Source organism: Electrona antarctica, assembly GCF_951216825.1.
Source record: "Electrona antarctica genome assembly, chromosome: 20".
Taxonomy (NCBI): Eukaryota; Metazoa; Chordata; class Actinopteri; order Myctophiformes; family Myctophidae; genus Electrona; species Electrona antarctica.
Window position 1 is genome coordinate 28,587,121 of NC_136801.1, and position 21,294 is coordinate 28,608,414.

Genomic DNA, 21,294 nt, shown 5'->3' on the forward strand with positions numbered 1-21,294 from the left:
GGTTAGGGCGGGGTTCCCCAATAAATCTTCCTCTCAAGGGCCATATTTTGACTGGTACCAGGTTGGGGGCCGAGTCCGCACGCACAAGGTCGAGGTCTTGCCCTGAAAATTCATTTTCAGGGCAATTTGAAAAGAATGCCCAGTTTGACATGCATAGGCTACTGACCCCCATTTAATGCCATTTATATATATTTTTTCTTTTTGAAATTCTTCCAGGGGCCACAAGGGGGCGCTCCGCGGGCCGCAAATGGCCCGCGGACGTGTGACTAACAACACTGTAGAGCTCAAGTCCCTGATGCTAGGTGGTGTTGGCGAGACCGCGCTCTCGCATCGCAATACAACAATGTCTCAAATGTGAGACAAAGTCCTCACAGATAGTTTATAACCGTTCCCAGACCACTACACTTCAGGCAATACAGTACATGGAACACATGGAACACATGGATAAAAAAAGTCTGACAATTCATGGTTGTTGATTCCTTAGGCTATGATACTGCACACACAGTTGTCATTGTTTTCATGTCAGAGGTAAAATCGCACTGCAGAAACACATGGTCAGTTCTGCCCACGGCAGTGGGCTGGCCTTGTATTGGCCTGTTCTGATTCAGTCCAATATGGTTCTCCTGAAGAGAAATTAGAGACAGACTATTTTCAAAAGCTGACATATGACATTCCTGCTGCTGTATTTCATCTCTCTACTCGGAACAAATCTATTATGTCTACTATGTAAGACCCTGCATGACTTTCTCCTGAGGATGTAAGACTTTAGACCCTGTTCCATGCAAAGAAACGTATTTCCATACACGCACACACACACACGCACACACAGACTCACCACAAAGGGCTCCAGCCCGGTTCCTCCTGCGTTGCCCACAAAGATGCCAGAGCTGGATTCAAAGGTGAGGGGCTCATGGCTCCTTTCGAAGGCCACCCGATGGTACTCCTCACAGTCCATGAACAGACGCACCTGCAAGCATGACACACACACACGCACGCGCACACGCACACGCACACACACACACACACACACACACACACACACACACACTCACACACACACACACACACACACACACACACACACACACGTAAAGTGTCACATCGCAACACATTATGATTTTGCAGATCTGCTATTTCTTTAAGATATTTTTGGGGGCCTTTATTGGATAGTGCAGCCTACAGTATGGTGACAGGGAATAGGGAGAGAGATGGGGGGGTGACACACGGCACGTCGGGATCGGGAGTCGATCCCGCGACCTAGGCTGGCTTAGCAGCCTAGGTGCCTGGGCCACTATTTTCCATTAAAGAATTGCATATAGTACAGCAGAAGAGTGACAGGAAACAGGAGAGAGAGACAGGGAATGGCAGGCAGCAAATGTCATCGGGCTCTGCAATCAAACCAACCACTCACTGTGAGGCTTCATTCGAGTTTTTTTTTGTTTTATGAAATTCGACTTGTTCAATTAGGTGTTGCACCCCTAATGAACTCACCTCGGAGCCCTGCACAGTGAGGGTGAACCTGGCCCATCTGCCGGTCAGGTCGCCCATCTTGAAGGAGGCTGCTTCGTGCGTTCCTCCGGTCATGCTGTGGTCCGTGTAGTAGAGGATCACCCTCTGGGAGTCGTCCTCCACCGCAGACAACGCGATGCCCAGCTGCACCACCTGACCACGTGAAGACAAGAGGTTGGAATTCATAAACCTGCACGCAGCATTTTGCATGGCAGGGTAACTGCAATCAAACTGCAATATGTGTGTGTGTGCGTGTGTCTCTGTGTGTGTGTGTGTGTGTGTGTGTGTGTGTGTGTGTGTGTGTGTGTGTGTGTGTGTGTGTGTGTGTGTGTGTGTGTGTGTGTGTGTGTGTGTGTGTGTGTGTGTGTGTGTGTGTGTGTGTGTGTGCGCGTGTGTGCGTGCGTGGCTTTTTGGGTCAGACCAGGTCGATGGTCAATGAAGGTCAGAATCAAAATAAGACGTTGAACAAGAGATTTTGGTGAGGTCAGGATTTTGCAACTCCAGTGGATTTTTGAAATTTCACTTTGGGTTATATAGGCCACGAAGTTTGACAGGGATAATGTTTTAATGCGCTTAAATGGCTTGTGGTACAATTATGGATATGTGTGTGTGTATGAATGTGTCGTTACACTGTTAATTTAATGAAGAATAGACACTTGATACTCATTTCAGCTTGACCTTGTAGATCGGCTGTTTTGGAGGAGAGATTTAGTGCAGTTATAAATTCACAAAGATAACATAGCTGTCATTTTGGATTGGATGGATGGAAAACAATATATCTTTTTAAGACATTTGAAGCACTAGGGGCCCCAGTTCCGCCAGTGCCTTACCCCTTACCCCTAAACTTCTTTGCCAATTTTTACTAGGCTACTTGGAAAAACAAATTTGAATGGTTCAAATAGCTGATCTTACAAGCTCACAACGTGTCGATGCAGTTCGGCTAGTTGAACAATTTTTAAATGTTTCTTAAAATAGTAAAACATTAATGAATACAAAACTTTAAAAAACCTTTTTACGGATCTGTAGAAATCCTGTCATTTAGAACCCGGTATATCCTCACCTTCTGGTAAGCGTCGGTGATGGCGAACAGCACGCCCCCGCTCGTAGAGTTGGGCTTGGCGGTGACGGTGAGGGCGAAGTCCTGGTAGAACGGGTCAGGGATGAAGGAGCGAGTGAGTCGGCCCACGTTGGCGTGGGGGCCGAAGCTGTAGGCGGGGTAACCCTCGAAGCCCGTGATGAAGGAGACCGAGGGGGGCAGCGGCACGCCGATCAACTCCGTCAGGTCCAGGGACCCTGATGAACCACGCTCTGGAAGACAGAGAGAGAGAGAATATGTCATTATAAAATGTATTTCAATGTTAAGTTTATAGTATCATGAATATTCTGCAATCTCGCATGACATTACCAAAATAGGGATAGATAATTAAACGATTTTTAAAATGCACGCGCGCGCTCGGGCGCACACACACACACACACACACACACACACACACACACACACACACACACACACACACACACACACACACACACACACACTCTCTCTCTCTCCAGCTGGTCCTGATTAGAGAGTGTGGTCAGGACAATGGTGAGCAGTGTGAGACAGTACGGAGCAGCAGCAGTACTACCATCATCTGGAAGACATTAGACTGGAATAATACACACACACGCGCACGCATGTGCACGCACGCACGCACACACCCACGTGCGCGCACACGCACGCACACACACACACACACAAACACACACACACACACACCTCAACCTCTCAACCTCTCAGTGCAGCTTCTGGAAAATAGACTCCCTGTATGTGTGTGTGTGTGTGTGTGTGTGTGTGTGTGTGTGTGTGTGTGTGTGTGTGTGTGTGTGTGTGTGTGTGTGTGTGTGTGTGTGTGCGCGCCTCTATTACCGAGGGCCAAATGTCAATTTGATAAATAGAAATTGTGAGGAAAATGGTTGTTAATGATAATACATATATTTTTTTAGGAGGACAAGATGAGGTGATAGGTGTCATGCACCCAAATGATGCTGTTGTTCTGGCTATTTTAGGCTTTAGGTTTAGGTTTAAAATGGCAACAAAAAATAATATAATCGCTGTCTTAAAATGTTGATGTCATCACGTGCGTGCGTGCGTGCGTGCGTGCGTGCGTGCGTGCGTGCGTGCGTGCGTGCGTGCGTGCGTGCGTGCGTGCCTGCCTGCCTGCCTGCCTGCCTGCCTGCCTGCCTGCCTGTGTGTCTGCGTGCGTGCGTGCGTGCGTGCCTGCGTGTGTGCGTGCGTGTGTGCGACTGCGTGTGTGTGTGCGACTGCGTGTGTGTGTGCGACTGTGTGCGTGTGTGTGTGTGTTCTAGCCCACACTGGTAGCCCAGCTCTCCAGGGGCAGAAAGGCCACACCACTGTGTTTTCATTAATCTAACACTGCTGCACACTGGGCCAATTAGTTTCTGTTTAATTGGCCCATGCAGTGCATGAAGTGATCCAGCATCGGTCAGTATACCACTCTCCACAAGTCCCTCTTCAATGCTGTGTATAGAGTCAAATCAATGTATTGGATCAAATGTATCCCTGATCTTTAGAAAGGATCACTCACACTATTATCCACTTTAGCGTGAGCCCTGTTTTATCATTAGTCACGCAACAAAAATAGCAGATATAGAAGCTCACAAAGAGGTGAAAATATTGTACCTAAAATAAGCAAGACAAGGAGTGCCTTTCATTAGCTAAAGCATTAGTTATGAGAGGACTGGGTCAGAGGACAGATAAGTCTGACAAAGATTGACAACCTGTCTACTATCGGTATGTACCGGATGGACAACTGAAATGCCTTATTAATATGTGGACTGAACCATGGATGGAGATGGACATTGGTAATTACTGACAAAGAAACCTCCATCCATCGTCAACCGCTTTTCCGCAGTCGGGCCGTGGGGGCAACAGCTCCACCTAACCAGAGAACTCCAGACTTCCCTCTCCAGAGCAACATTAATAACTTCCTCCAGGGGGATCCCGAGACGATTTTTTCCCCCATCATTTTCTACATAATGTTTTACATTTTTGTCTTTTGTATGGTAGCAAAGCAATGTGAGCATTTTCCAGATCACCCAGCCCTAATATGACAGTGTCACTTTCCGAAAAGCGTGCTTGCTTATAAACTTCCTAGCTTATAGATGTGTTCTTTTTGGCAAACGCCAGCCTCATGAGAAGGAACTTAAATGAAGCTTAACAGTTGTTCAGCAGCCCAGCAGTGAGCAGTGGAACGTCTACAGTGGCTAATAACTGCTCTCATTAGACAGAGCTCATCTCCAATGTTACATTTTCCATTTTCAGTAGCGCCAAAGCGAAGTGAAATAAACTTCAAGAAATCCTTCATTCCACACAGATCTGTTTCGCATCTGTATGCAAATAAGTGTTGGGAGTTTGTTTTGTCTTCTGCGTAGATACCACTCAAAGAGACTCGGCGAGAGACTCAGCGAAACTCCTCGCCGTGAAACGTACATCAAACTGACTTCCAAATACTTTCCTGTGATCTGTGTCAGCTTTCTGGCTCATGTAAGGGTTCTCCTGATGCGGTACAGTAAACCCCACCCATCTGGCTCTCCCAGCAGGCTAAAACAAATGGCTGAGAAAGAGAATGAGATCCAAAATACTATCTGACCCACTTCTGTTTCCAAGCGTGAATGCCTAGAGAGCTGCTAACAGCCAGACACATCTTTTCTCTCTCCTCAGCATGAGGATTTCCAGCCAACAAGTCTCTGAACCCCAGGCTTAATGCACAGGCTTTATAGGAGCTGAAGCCCTGCATGGGCACCAAGCTCTGAACCCCAGGCTTAATGCACAGGCTTTATAGGAGCTGAAGCCCTGCATGGGCACCAAGCTCTGCAGGACACCAGGAGGAGAAAAAGATTGCAAGTAACGTCGCCGAAATACTGTCCCGGGGGTGCCAAATCTGTGCATAAATTCTGTTCCGGGGAGGGGGGGGGGGGGGGGGGGTCACCGAACCTACTGTAGTCTCCCCTCTACACTACTGCAGTATTTCCCAACCTGTGGCTGGGAAACGCTGAAGACAGGAGTGTATATTGCAAGCGGGCCCCAAAATAATTGGATGAACACTACGATTTCAATTATAAAATAAAAATATACCGGTAATATTTGTTCTTGAACATTTTGTTTTCATTGTGATACTGATAAATAGGTGCTCAATGTCATGTGTACTACTTATTTCAACATTAGTTAATTTCCCTCCAAAAAAACACACAATTTCTTCTTTGCATCCAAGCCGGAACACAAAACTGATCATTAAAATAAACGTGCTCTGAAAATGCATGTGGTCCACCCATCTGACCATTCCGTGTGTGGTCAGACAGTCATCTGGCCGCCATGTGCAGTGGTCAGACAGCCATCTGACCGCCGTGTGCAGTGGTCAGACAGCCATCTGACCGCCGTGTGCAGTGGTCAGACAGACATCTGACCATGCCATGTGCTGTGGTCAGACAGCCGCGAGCGGAGCGGCTCTCAGTGGGAACTGTGATCAAGAAGGGTTCGGAATGGGAACCCCTTTGCTCTACTGCCTCTCTCAGTGGTGACATCACTGTCTCAGTGGTGACATCATCACGCACAGCTGTTCCTCTGACCGGCCAATGATTGTGCAGCTGGAGCCGGTCGCCATGGAAACCACCATGCTCTCTGTGGGTTCCCCCGCTTTGGGCTCCCATGATGCATTGCATCAGGATGGAATACAGTAGAACTAATTTCCCACTGTCTGGTCCTGTTGTTTGTCTTTTTTATAATCGCTGTGTTCTGCGGAGGGACTCAACTGCGTCTCATTGGAGACAGCCTGCCATGCAGACAACATTATGAAGGATTCAGTTAGCAGCACACACTTGAAAACATGAAACCATTCCAGAAAAGAAAGAAATACAATAAGACTTTAACACTCGTTTGACCCTGCCCAGGATGTGACATGATCACAATGTAATCAATATTTGGCGAGTTCTAAACGGCAGCTGCAAAATGGAACACGACACCAATGAAATTAAAGTCTGGTGTTCTGAAGACAGTGTTTATACTAAATACATTAGTTGAGGGGATTTTCAAGCCAAGGGAAGTGCCGGTCATGATGTTTCTGAGTCATCACAATGTTTTAAGTCACCAGGGAATACAACTTATAACCACATGATTTGATTTGAATGTCATCGTTCCCAACGGCCATCGGCCCAGTGTTTATAAATATGTGGATTGTAAAATCCACTCAGGCTTGTTAGCCGGGGACCACTGAGACCTCAGTGCGGTAACACAACAGACACATGAACAGACAAATGTCATCTGACAAGGCACAGCATGGGCAGCACTCGCACTGTGTGGGGCTGTAGTTTTGGTGTGTGTGTGTGTGTGTGTGTGTGTGTGTGTGTGTGTGTGTGTGTGTGTGTGTGTGTGTGTGTGTGTGTGTGTGTGTGTGTGTGTGTGTGTGTGTGTGAGAGAGAGAGAGAGAGAGAGAGAGAGAGAGAGAGAGAGAGAGAGAGATTGGAAGACTCTAGTCTACTCTAAACAATAGTGTGTAAGTGCGTGCTCGTGTTTTGTGTGTGTTACATACTGTAGGCTAGGCAGTGAGTGTGGTAGAGTGTTGGGAGTTTGCTGTGGCTGTACTCTGTCCAAACACATCTCTCAAGAAGACCATTCTGCTAAATGGTTCAGTGTGCACTGTGTGCAATGTGCATGTGTGTCTACAGTATGTGAAAGAGAAAGTGCGTGCGTGCATGCGTGCGTGCGTGCGTGCGTGCGTGCGTGGGTGGGTGGGTGGGTGCGTGCATGAGAGTGATTGTCTATCTGTGTGTGGGTAACGTGCCTGCGACTCTGCGTCAGTGCGTCTGTGACATTTTTATGTCACTATTTGGAATGAAGATATATCTCTGTTCCTTCATAAATCCCCTTCTGGCATTCATTCACAAGTGACATTGCGCCATAAAAAGAGAAGAAGTGATATACACTGTCACAAAATGACTCATTGGCGTGCTCGCACAATATTAAACTCAGTTATTGTACAGGATATTGAAAAGGGACTCTATGGCCCCAAGAAAGGTTCCATGTGTGGTTGTGAACTGTATAAAGACACTTATAACACAGTTGAACTCCAGGATATTCTATTCTATAGTTCTATCTTGCATGAGATGAAGACCCATTGCTAAGCTATAGGTTATTTTGGTTGACAACTATAATGTTTCTGGCTAAAATTGTGACGCTGCTAATTGCTGACAACCATAATGTAAATACAATAATAGTAATACACTAGATGATCAGGGTCGATAAAATGTATAAAAACTACAAGAACCATTTTAGGCTCTACAGTCCACACAGAATATCTTTTATATTATTATTATTTTTTTTTTGTTTTGTAAGAACGACACAGAACATCGTTCACTGTTCCCATCTGTCCGTTTACCAGTTTTATTAAGCACAGAGATATGGTGATGTGCTTCACTTACATTTATGTAGTTAAATTGATACATACTGACTTGGAATACCAGAGCACATGCAGCTCAGCTGAAGTAATGGTTTTAATATTGTTTGTGCATCAGTCACTGACTGGCTAGAATATCATCTGCGAAATGTTACGCCAGAGCATAGATTATTAAACACACAAGTACAACGCAAGTATACACAAACACGCACGCAAGCACACATAGTCACATACATGCAGTAGTTATACGTCCATATTACAATCTTGTGTATATGTTTTGGGACGTGAGACGTGAGAGACATGGAGACAGTCAGTCAGTCAGTCAGTCATGTACCAGTAACATGCCACGTATGCATCAATTCACACCATGTTGCACACAGACACACAAGCATAAACATGGGGTAAGCATGCACACATAAACATGTGTCGCGTGTGGCCGGAACAGCTACAATTCTCCTCGGGGCATAGTAAAGCTCTTTAGCATCAATCTCATGCGCACACTGTAAGCACATGCACATAAACACACACATGTGTACAGTACATGTGTACAGTGTATATGCAACTACATCCACTTTTACCGTAAGCTTAATTGTGCAATGTGTGTTCATACACACTTTGTGCATGCTCATGCTCACGCTCATGCACGCACACACTTATTCACTTATTACACACATATACAAACACTCACTTCAGCGTAAATGGATCATAAAGTTTATCCAAGCATTCACTCAAGGTCTAAAAGCGTATTATTCCACACTGTAGCCTGTGAGCTTGTAGTCCCACCACCACATACAGTGCATCCAGACACACTGTAGCCTGTGAGCTTGTAGTCCCACCAGTGCATCAGTGCATCCAGACACACTGTAGCCTGTGAGCTTGTAGTCCCACCAGTGCATCAGTGCATCCAGACACACTGTAGCCTGTGAGCTTGTAGTCCCACCAGTGCATCAGTGCATCCAGACACACTGTAGCCTGTGAGCTTGTAGTCCCACCAGTGCATCAGTGCATCCAGACACACTGTAGCCTGTGAGCTTGTAGTCCCACCAGTGCATCCAGACACACTGTAGCCTGTGAGCTTGTAGTCCCACCAGTGCATCAGTGCATCCAGACACACTGTAGCCTGTGAGCTTGTAGTCCCACCAGTGCATCAGTGCATCCAGAGTTCCAGACACACTGTAGCCTGTGAGCGTGTAGTCCCACCACCACATACAGTGCATCCAGACATTCCATATGTTGATCTGACCTCATCAAGCCCTGTACACTCAAGACACACTCCATATATGGCCAGTACAGAATTAATTCCATATGTTGATCTGACCCCTCGTGCCAAAGTGGTAGCGCTCGCCCAGCAGTCTGCCATCACCCCAGGCGGATGCGTGCACACGACCTCACCTTTTAGGGCAAGGTCGCTTCTTGCCCCCAGGGCGTCTAACTGGTATATAATATATTAATATAATATATGAATTGTGTATGCGTGCACATGCATGCATTTCATGTTTGGGAGAACTGTTTTTGTGTGTGTCTATGAGAACATTTGTGTGCATGTTTTGTGTGTCTATACGTTGATTCCATAGCCCTCCCATGAAGCACAAAGTCTCTGTTGCCACTACAGCCCAGTCTTTAACACTAACCCACATTGATCAAAGCCTTACAACGGTTAGCTCATCATGCACCAATGCACTTTATTGTGTGTCTCTGTGCGTTTTGTGTGTGGGTACATAGAACATCTGTGTGCTTGCATCATGCGTGTGTGAATACATGTGTGGAAAGAAATGGGTATTATTCAAAGTGATCTCAGCAACAAACGTCACCCCTTTTGCGTGAATGTCTGTCAAGAGAGATTAGGCACTAGACTTTATCTAAAAAGAATATTTAACCAAACAATTTAACCACCTATATATACTTTGATGACGTCTATTTCCAAATATTCGCCCCCATGATAGGGATGTTAGGATTCTTGTTGTTATTGTGGAGTTTTATTCGGTTCTAAAACATTTCTAAAACATTAGGAGTCCAATCTGTAAAAGTGATTATTTTAACCACTAACTTCATTGGAAAAATAATCGTACGAAATTGTGGTGACAATCATTTTGCATAAGCTAAAATTATTTTTTTTTAAATTGGATATTTCAGTTTGGAACCAAAGCTTTCATGTGTTCAACTTGATGGGATGCTTGAGAAAATGCACCAGAACACGTTTGTGAACGATTTTATCAATCTGGCGTACACGGCAAAAACATGGTGTTGTAATAAGGCTCCTTGATTCATCGAAACCAGCTGAGAAAGCAATTAGAACGCCACAACAAAGTACTTTGAGTGACTTTACAATACATGTATTCCTGATACCGGAAGGTCGCCAGTTCGAATCAGCGGTCCGACGCGTTAAAATTACCACCGCTGAAGTGCCCTTGAACAAGGCATTGAACCACTACGATGAAATGTGTTCTATGAGCAGGGCCTGGCTGGAAACAAGTTCTTGAGCTTAGCCCAGATACCCTGGGTAAATATAGTAATCATTTCATTTCATTTCATACATTGTGAGGTGCTCACTTTTAAATGGGTCCAGAGAATCTTTGCCAGACTGTGCTCGTTTAGAAGAAACAAGACATTCTATTCCAGCCATCAGAAAGCCATTCAGCTTTTTCTTGATGTACTGAAAAACTTTGAAAAAAAATTCTCTCCTAATGACATTAAAATAAACACATATAGAAGACTAATGAAACACACGCATCACGCATGCACGCTCACAAGCACACAAATATGCACGCACGCACGCACGCACGCACGCACGCACGCACGCGCACACACACACACACACACACACACACACACACACACACACACACACACACACACACACACACACACACACACACACACACACACACACACACACACACACACACACACACACACACACACACACACAGAGAGATAGAGAGAACACAAACAGGAACTACAGTAACACAGCAGAACATGACAGATTAGTGGGTAAAACGGAGAGGAGGGTTTTATGGCCGTGTAGTGTCAGGTGCTGCTGAGCTGAAACAGCTGTTTGGTAGGAATGTGAATGAGATGTTTCAGACATCCATCCATCCTCCACTCTGCTCTGCTGGACCACTGCCAGGAAGATTTCCACACAGGTATTTTAATTCATAGAGGGAAAGCTGTGTAATTTGCTGCTATTGCACTAGATCTCTCTATCAGTCCCTGATTATATCTGTCTGGCTTATACTTATACTTGGTGGCGAAGGGGCGGGGTGGAGGTGTACACAGCAGGGGCCCACCGGTTCCAAGGGGCCCAGTCGCTTGCTGTCTTAGCGGGAGGATTCAACAATTTATTATAAGCTATAGCCACCTGCAGATGCCTAGCCAAAGCCACTTCATCACAATAAAAGTGTCAAGATGGCACTGATGAGTATTATTAAAATCAGCGTTGAAATCTTGTGGATGTGACGCGGCGACGTGACTGTAAGCGATGACTGATGTGGGGTTTGCCCTGTCTGTCATTGATGTCTGTTTTATTCGACAGACAGTTGGCGTGGCAACGCCGTTAGGCATGTGTTGCACAACCTAGCCGTTTGTTTGACTTGATGGATGTGTGTTGTGTTGTGCACAACATTGGGGGAAATTAATATTGATAGCATTGAATACAAAAGAGCAAAAAAAAAAACCTTGTTTCATCAGGAGTGCTTCTCATAAACTGCTTCTTATCTTCTCAATAATAGCCTGCCCTACATTATAAAAAGTTACTCTCAAATCACAATCTCTCATTGCTAATGGAACTTATGGAGAAATATATGTCTTGAAAATGTGATGTTCACTGTTGAAGTGCGGCAAAACATGTTGGCGTGTGTGTGTGTGTGAAATGGATATAATATAATAGCCTCCAGCTATCCATTTCAATGGACGTTGCTCAGTGGTGTTTGAAGCACCCGGAAATCTGCCGGAAGTACCTCTGTTGGCTCAATATAATTGGTTGGCTCCTCTCAAGGTACCTCTACGTCGCGAAACTTTGACGCACATTTGCGTCATGATGACATCACTGAACGTCCGTCCACCTCCATGAACGTCCTGCAGTTCCAGCTTTGGCCAGTAGGGTATATTGGCGGCTTCAGCGTTAGCCAGCCGCTATACTGCGGACCTGCTCTCTACCCAATAAAGCTACAGCTGCCCCCAAAGAAGATGGTCGCATGCTAACAAGATGAGAGCCAACCAATCTTCAGTGTCTCAGCAGGAGCAGGGAACTCCAACATTACCTGAATTCCCACCACCGAAATGTGGTGCAGAAAAAAGACATACTGCACCATACGGTTTGATTTATAATTTGTGTGTGTTACAAATCAGGCGTTTAAGTTACACAAGAGCAGTAGACTGAGGAGTCCGTGTCGACGTGACTTCCATCCCTGACACTTAATGGGGATGAGAACACAGGAACGGTGCAGCTGCACAGCACAATCCTGACTGTTAGTGTTTAACGATGAGGGTGTGGTCCAGTTTTACACACTCAGAGTTAAACCAACTCTCAGCATTTTTGCTGGAGCGCTTATGAGCTGGTGTGTGTGTGTGTGTATGTGTACGTGTGTGTGTGTGTGTGTGTGTGACTGTGTGTGTGTGTGTGTGTGTGTGTGTGTGTGTGTGTGTGTGTGTGTGTGTGTGTGTGTGTGTGTGTGTGTGTGTGTGTGTGGCTGTGTGCGTGTGTGTGTGTGTGTGTGTGGCTGTGTGCGCGTGCGCGTGCGTGCGTGCGTGCGTGCATGCGGTGCGTGCGTGCGTGTCTATGTGAGAGAGAGAGACATGCACGGGCCAACAAACTGATGCAATAAATGATCAATAGAAAAAACAGATGCACAGTAAGAAACAAAAAGGTATAGATCAAAGGTTTCACACGAAACCAGGGGTTCCCAAATTAAATAAAAGACAGTGACCCAAATGTACGGTAATACATTATGAACATAGTTTCGTTTGGGTAAACTCGCAACACGTCCGCGACCCAACCAGAGGTGACCTGACCCTATGTTTGGGATTTTGAGAAACACATGACATACATCACCCCATGGCCTGACCCTGAGCTCTATACCGTATAGGCGTGAGGTCCTCCAGCATGCTGCTGGCTGTTTCTTTTTGCAGTGGCACGGCAGCTCATTCTATTCCAGGGTGAAAATAATCCTGAAGAACTAATTAATGTCACTGAGGGGAAGTGGATGCTGAAATGGACTTTACAGCACCAGGGCGGTAACCAGTGGAGATTATAGGTGTGACAGGAAATGATAAGAAAGTTGCATGAGCAGCGATCATCCCGCTGCGTGCAACAACATTGCCGTCACGTGGAAACGTTTACAATTGTGGTGGCCTGATGTGTCTCAGTCAGGTATTGTAATCCCCCATTAACGGTTCCCCAACCTTTTCTGGATTAGGCCCCACTGAAAATCTCAAAAGCGTTTGCGGGGCCCCGCCCACCCATCTGACCACTTAACACGGCAGCCTATATCCTCACAGGCCATAATCACAACCACCTTGAAATAGTGTCTGCATCTATAATCTTGACTCATCAATATAACTGATTGATCCACAATTCCTCGACAACAATCAAATCAGTCTCTTGAGAGTAGTTTGAATTTAGTCTTTATTGAGAGATTTTGTCAGAAATACTCCATACTCCATACTCAATGCCAACTGGAAGTGACGATTCTGATGACGACCTAGAGACAACAATGGGCACCAATGCCATGCTCTTCATTAGACCAAATTACGGTATTTATATGAGAGCTTTTGTCTCTAATGCTTCTATGTCTATGGTTTTCATCAACTTGTCCATGTATTTTGATTACATTTGCCAGGCACAGCGTCATAACATTAAACTTGGCCTCTAAGAGAATCCAACTCGGACCACTCCTTACTATGATGTTTTTGTCAAACAACTGAAACGCATTCGATTACAATCCTGCCAAGTTCTGCTCAGGGAAATGACACAATTGCCACGCTACAAATTAGCCAGTACATATTGTAAAAATAATAAACTCAACTTATTCTGTCCAACTGGCAATCTGTACACAGTCAAATCTTTATTAAGATTGAAATGTAATGTAACATTTTTTTTTGTTTTTTTGTTTTTTGTTTACAGATTTGACATTCTCTCACAGTTAAATCAACACCGAGGATTTTGTGGCACAGATATAGCAGACAGGGGAGTCAGTGTATGAGTGTTTACACTTTACAGCTTGCTCAGCAGGAACCGTTTTGAATATAATCTACTGTAAATGTGTTGCAACACAACACAAGGAATGGTTTTAATGGTTGCCTGGGCTAGCTGGGCCAAAGAGTATTCCCAGAGTATGTTTTAATTTAGTCCCGCATGGGCAATCTGATGACAGAATGAATGCTAACACAATCAGGAGAAAGTATTTGGAACTCAATTCAGAAACCATGTCCTTGACAGCTACAGCTACAGTATCTGTACATATCTGCATTGCACAGATGCGGTAAACCTCTGCAGGCTCTCCTATCTGGAACTCGTCAATTATTATTTGAAACTACTGTTGTTCTCTACCCATGAGAACCCAAGTTTTGTCAAATATACAACAGCACAATAACTGTTCTACCACACCGCATTTTAGGAAGAATGAATCCCACTTGCTACCGCTGCAGTGATGCATGAAACCACCCCTTGACTCGCATTGAGCAATTCTTTGCCATAGAGATTCACATGCAAATAAAACTCCCCTGCATTCCAGGGTATTTTATCATAATTCCTCAGCTCAAAATGTATTCGGAAGTCAATTGAAATCTCACGAATGAAAATTGGAGGTCACCATACATTTAAATATTATACCAAAGCAAATGTCATACTTCTGCCATACTTTGGCTACCAGACTATACAGTAGTACTAAGTAGAGATTGCTGTCATTTTCTCTTATATACAGCTATACAACAGAATACAATAGCTATACAACAGAATACAATACGTAGCTTCTCCTAAATATGGTGCTATAATAAATAAATGAAAACATCTATCAAACCTGCAGTAACCACTGGAGCAAAGAATGCATGTCACAAGTTATTTTAATTAAACAGATTGACCTAGCGTTACAAACACAGCTTGCACTAACATTTCTCATTCTGCGTCTCTCTTGTGACGTTGTTGACCTTTGAACTTTTCGACACCAGTTATTTCGCCAACAGTCATTTCGCCAACAGTCATACCTTGACCTCGAATGTGACCTTTGACCTTTTCAACGGGAAACGTAATCATCTCTTCAGAGCAACCTACGTACCAATCATTCCAAGTCACCTTGCTAACAAACAAACAAACAAACACATACCGGTAATAAAAGGAAAACCAAGTTGTGTCCTGAGGATCAGCTTAGTTAGGGGTTGAGTGTCTTGCTCAGGGACACCTCAACACACCGGCAGGGCTCCAACCTGGAATTGTTTGTTCACAGACAAGCGCTCTACCTATTCAGCTACACCGGCAACCCTAAACGGTACTTCAAATTATATAATTTAAGCTATTGATGGCTTGGAGAAGCTGTCATGATGAATGATTACCTTGCACTAGACTTCTTGATTACTTATCTTGACTTTTTAAAGATAAGTTTACCAGGAGTGGGGTTTGAACCCACGAGGACTATTGTCCATTGGATCTTAAGTCCAACGCCTTAACCACTCGGCCATCCTGGTGCATATACTGCATTTGGCAGGTCTAACTACAATACCCTGTCAGACACTGCCTTTGGCAGGATAACCAGGTGAACTGCAGCCAATAGATTCACGCTACCATGGATGGATGTACAATGAACAGCACTGTACAATAATATCATACTGTATATCATGGGATAGAGCCAAGCCAGGTGCTCCATGCTCCAATGCTACAGCATGGCCATGCATAAAGAATCCTTTGTCATTTGTTGGATGTAGCCAGCTTGGCCTTTTAATATTGGCTGCTTTTAAAATGTAATGTCCTACTGTAGGCCCACAGCTCTATTGACCTAATACAAATCTGTCTCTGTTACCCTCTCTATCACGCACGCACGTACGCACACATGCACACACATAGATGTGCACACACAACATACTCGCATTCAGAGACAACACAGGGACAATACAGATGCCATATACATACACACACACACTTGCAATGCCTGAGCAGTGAGCACACATGTATGCGCACACACACACACACACACACACACACACACACACACACACACACACACACACACACACACACACACACACACACACACACACAATGGCAGTCTGTGTGACAGGTATAGCGAGGTGGGTTTGTCTAAGCAGAGTGCATTCTTGTATTTCATCCAACATGCAGAGAGAGAGAGAGAGAGAGAGAGAGAGAGAGAGAGAGAGAAGGGGGTGGGGGGCTCTCAGTTTGGAACAGAGCTTCTGCTAGCCTGGTGGTCCAAACACACTGTACAAGTGTGCAATGGATGCATGGAAATGACCTGCTGAATGAATGAAATACACCAACAGCAAGTAAGCTCTTTAATCAGCCAGAAGAAGTTTCCCCCCCACAACTCTTAGAACATGGAACCAAATGGAACCAAATGGACCTGTGAGTCCATTTGGTTCCATTTTTACGGACCGCTCCCTGGACCACACTTTGAGAACCATTGCATTGAACCAAGTGTTTAGTGTTATCCTTCTTCAGAGAATGGAATCAGAATTTTCATTACGATTTTTCACATGAAGTTATTTCACTAATGATGGATGGCTCAGATATGCAAGATCAAATCATTAAAAATGTATGATCTTTTAACTGTTTCAAGGTTTAGGCAAAAATAGTTACTTGTGCCCTTGTCTTCCAGTACTTTGGAATAGTCTCCAAGGCAAAGGTAAGATAATTCAATAAATACTACGGTATTGGCATTGCCTTAACTCCTGATTCAAAACTTTCATCCTGTTGCTTTTTAATATCACACATGTGTTTTCATTCCACTTTGTGTTTATTTATTTCTACTTTGTTTGGTTATAGTAAAGCACTTTGTACTGTTGTAATGAAAGGTCTAAATAAACTAAAACGTACTTATTTAATTACTAGACACAGTATGTACAGGCTCTCTGGAGAGAGAACGCATGCACAGCCTGCTAAAAATATTCAGTGTGCTAAAGCATTAGCATGCACCAGGCTAGGTAAATACTACGGTGTACAGTACACTGCTGCCAGTCTTCTCAAAGAGCTTATTTGGCAGAAAAGTTGTGTATTCAGAATATTCATCAGAGCACATGCATTTTTTGTCATCATATTACAGTAATTAGGAATACATAACTCATGTCTACATGGGATTACAATTTTGAAATGGAATTTGTTTTGCTGACAAATCAAATCATAAATTCGCTCTGTACCCACTGTACCCACACTATCAGTAAAACAGAGGGGAGGGTTTTTTTTTCCTGATAAGGGTTTTTCTTTTCTGTGAAGCAGATGTAATGAAACTAGTTGCAGAAAAACCCAGACACACATACTTCATAACTTCAGTGTACAAATATTGAACTAAATGTAAAGGCAAACTTCCCCACTTGTGGGGACATTTGGCCCTCACAAGTATAGTCATACACGTGCATACGCACGTGTGCACGCGCGCACACCTCTCTCTCTCTCTCTCTCTCTCTCTCTCTCCAGCAGAAGTCTTGTCTTACATCAGTCATAGGGTAGAACCTTCAATTGGTACTGATAGTTTAGGAACAGCATCACCTTTGTAAAGTGGAGTAACGATTTGCAGTATTTTCTTAGATGTTTCCTTTGAAGCTCTCTTGGGTCACTTTCAGACGGAATTTCGGAGCTACAGTAACATGCAGCTTTGAGGCACTGGATGTTTTCACTCAGAACAGTTCAAACTTTGTACTGTATGAGAAAGTGTTTCCCAAACATAGACCCGGAACCCATTTTGAGTCGCTAAGGAATATGCTGTTGTGTTTTGTTTGTTTGTTTGTTTGACTTTCCTCCCCACTTTGTTTTTCAAAAGATTTTCTGGTCAAAATAAATTACTTTATCAGATCTAAAAGCTCACAACGCCTCGCAATGCGTCATGCTGTGAGATTATACTGTAGATATTTTCACTTGCTGCATCCCATTTAAAAGGTATGTGAGGTCCCGCTGCGCTCGTACTGTGTCTGACAGCACAGAAAGCTCAGAAAAACGGAGAAAAAAGGACTTCTTTGCTGAACGCTACCCAACAGGGGAATCAGAACCAGCACTGGGGTTCGGCCAAACATAACTGTGGGAGAGACTGAGGAGCAGAGAGCACAGCCGAGGCCATGGGTGGTTGGAGAGACTGAGGAGCAGGGAGCACGGCCGAGGCCATGGGTGGTTGGAGGAATGTTCCTCAGAAAGAGCTTAGTCATGATACCATATTAGATGTCTGATTGTTTGAGAAAAACCTCAACCATCCAACAAAAGCCACAATATTTGAATCTGAACTCAGTCCAGGATCTATTCGGGGTGAAGATGCTGTAGCTGTAGACTTCTAGAAAGTAAATAACACAACGTGTTCCCTTGCCAGGTTTAACCTGCTCCCCCCCCGGGCCCCCTCCCCCACAGGGTTTTCCGTTCATGCAGAAAATATCAACCATAAGCATTTTGAGCTTTGGGTTTTGTTTATTGTAATTGCAGTCATTACTCATTTGCATGCAAAATACTGTGCTGTAGGAATCATTGCAGGAGGAGGCTGCAGCGCTGATGTGATTGGAATGAGTCACTTCACACAACTGACGAGGGACAGAGAACACATGACTAAACGACGTGGCAGGAACATTGCTGGACATCGTGCCAGGTGGCGCTAATGCGACAACGTGTGCTGCAATAACACAATCTTGTGTAATCTATCGTTGGACCCAGCAAAACAGCCAATGCTGGCTCCGTATAAGCCTATACGTTCACTCAGGTCCTCTGACAAAGCGATCCTTGAGACCCCCACAGCCCATCTTAACACAAAAGGTGGCAGGGCATTTGCAATCCGGGCTCCCAAACTATGGAACGCCCTACCTATTAATTTAAGACTTGCAACATCTGTGTCATGTTTTAAATCCCTTCTAAAAACCCACCTTTACGTTAAGGCCTTTTCTTAATTTCTTTTTACATACCTTATTCTATTTTTGTGTGTATGCTTTCATGCTGTGCTTGCTGTCACTCAATGTTATCGTGTTGTAGCTGTGACTACGTTGTTGTTGTTTATTTTTTACCCTGTTTTGTAAAGCACTTTGTGACTATGTCTTGAAATGTGCTATATAAATAAATTCATTATCATTATCATTAATGTTACAGTTTTTTCTCAATCGTTTGGAATGCATTTCTTGAAACTTGAAACGACCTCATTAACCAGTGCCTCAACAGCACTATTCTGATTGTGTTCACACAGAATGCAAAGGTCTTTGCAGGGGCCGTGCACAAGTTGTTTGAGTGCGTGGGTCGTGGGGGGGAGGAAGGGCATAGTTTATTTCAAGAAAAACCTGTTGTTGAACATACATACACTCAGACCACACCTCCCTAGAAGCTGTCATGTCCCTTGCACTTGACTTCTTGATCACAATGTACTTTGAAAAGACAGGTTTACCAGGAGTGGGGTTTGAACCCACGAGGACTATTGTCCATTGGATCTTGAGTCCAAAGCCTTAACCACTCGGCCATCCTGGTGCATGAATAGGCACGATGGCCAACTTTTGAAACGGACCAGTAAGGGTCCATTTGGATTCATTTGTACTCAGAGTTACAAACCTATAATGGTATCTTTGGTTCCTAACAATTAACCCTTTAGCTGCCTGGGGATCCCCTGGAACCCACTCAAGGACCCCTGAGGGGACCCCACTTTGAGAACCAGGAGAAGGAATATGCGTATGAATGTTCCAAATCAGATCCAGGTCATCATCGCTGACCATGGAGTGAATCATGGCCTAAGTATGGCTGAAGTAAGTCAACGAGTGCATCCTCGGCTGAACCAGAAAACTCTATTGATTTATTGGGGGAACTTGACAATGCTCTCACCCACGAGAATGAGAGGGGAGTGGTGAGGCCTTACTTGCCAGATTTCAGGCTACGTAATTTGGTACAATGTCAGTTTTCACTGCTCCATTGTTGTCAGGAACCAGGAATGGTTTGCTTCCTGCCATCACAAGTTTGGAGTTTCTCTCACCCTACACACCCTTCCTCAATCCAACTGAGGATTCTGTTCAGCATGGATGACTGGATGGTGGAGGGTCTGTGATCACTAACTGTACAGCCAGTTGCATACTGGACAGTGGTTTTGAGTGAGTGATGGCTGAAAACTGCAGGGGGTGCCTGCACCAATGCACCATGTCAAAAGCTTGGACCCTCTGTGACTTAAGTCGCTCTGGATTAAAAGCGTCTGCTAAATGCCTAAATTGTAAATTGTAAATTAACCACTTTCCACAGAACTCTATTATGGGGATAACATTAGCCAAAAAATAGCCGATGTACAAGCTTGACTTGCTACAGAGCTTATTTTTTATCCATCTTACAGTAGGCTATATCATCCAATAAAAAGCTCAATGTAAACCTTCCATTAGAACTCACGACTTTCAATTGCATTTGATTTGTTATATAAATAAAGTTTAAGTGATGTATCGATTGATTGCTTGATTGATTGATGGGCATTGAGGACTACAAATCACTAGAAGACACTATAACCTTTCAACCTATTAATTAACTTTAGTGCTAATTAGATGGGAGGATGATGAGAAATGGGTGGAGAACCACTACTGTCATTTTACACAAGGCCCCCATGTAAACAATGGTTTATAAAGTCTCTGTTTATCTATGTTTATGTGTCCTTTCCGGCCATGATGAGTTCCTATGGGAAATTGAAAAAAGGCCCAAACAGCTTCAAAGGTCTCCTAAAAGGTTCCACCAAGTTCCAACTATAGAACTAGTTGGTTCTATTAAAAAGGTGTATGAATCTATTTAACTTTCTTTCAGTAAGTGTGCAGGGTGTAATTGGACTGCATGGAGCATAGTGGTGAAAGCATTTTAGTGGCGGGGGTCAAGCGGCATGAGGCTCCTGTGTAAACGGCTCGTTGTCTGGGCTCTGCCCCCAGCTGTGTTTGAGCAGCTGTAGAAACTGCTCTCTGACCAAAGTGTTAGTGGAGGACGGCAAGGAAAACACACGGAGCCCGTTGGCAGCCTGCCTCGACAATGTCCAGCCTTCAGCCCAGAGCTTTGAGAGGAGGTGTGAAGAGCTCACCACTGGCACACAGACAAGAAGGAAGGAGGGAATGATTGATTGAGATGACATGAGAGACAGAAAGAAAGACTTAAGGGAGGACATAATTTCGGTGGGGTGGGTCAAACGACAAATAGCAAAAG

At 44.4% G+C, this 21,294-nt stretch overlaps 1 protein-coding gene across 2 annotated transcripts in view; it reads right to left on the minus strand.

Moving 5' to 3' along the window:
* The window catches only part of LOC306913460 (collagen alpha-1(XV) chain-like), a 91,547-nt gene that overhangs the window by 35,293 nt on the left and 34,960 nt on the right, over positions 1–21,294 (minus strand). For both annotated transcript variants that reach the window (XM_079490122.1, XM_079490123.1), the window contains exons 3-5: positions 2,570–2,817; positions 1,492–1,662; positions 836–967 (exon numbers count right to left, since the gene is read on the minus strand). In XM_079490122.1, the coding sequence (XP_079346248.1) occupies positions 836–967; positions 1,492–1,662; positions 2,570–2,817 (551 nt within the window). The remainder of the gene's footprint in view (positions 1–835; positions 968–1,491; positions 1,663–2,569; positions 2,818–21,294) is intronic.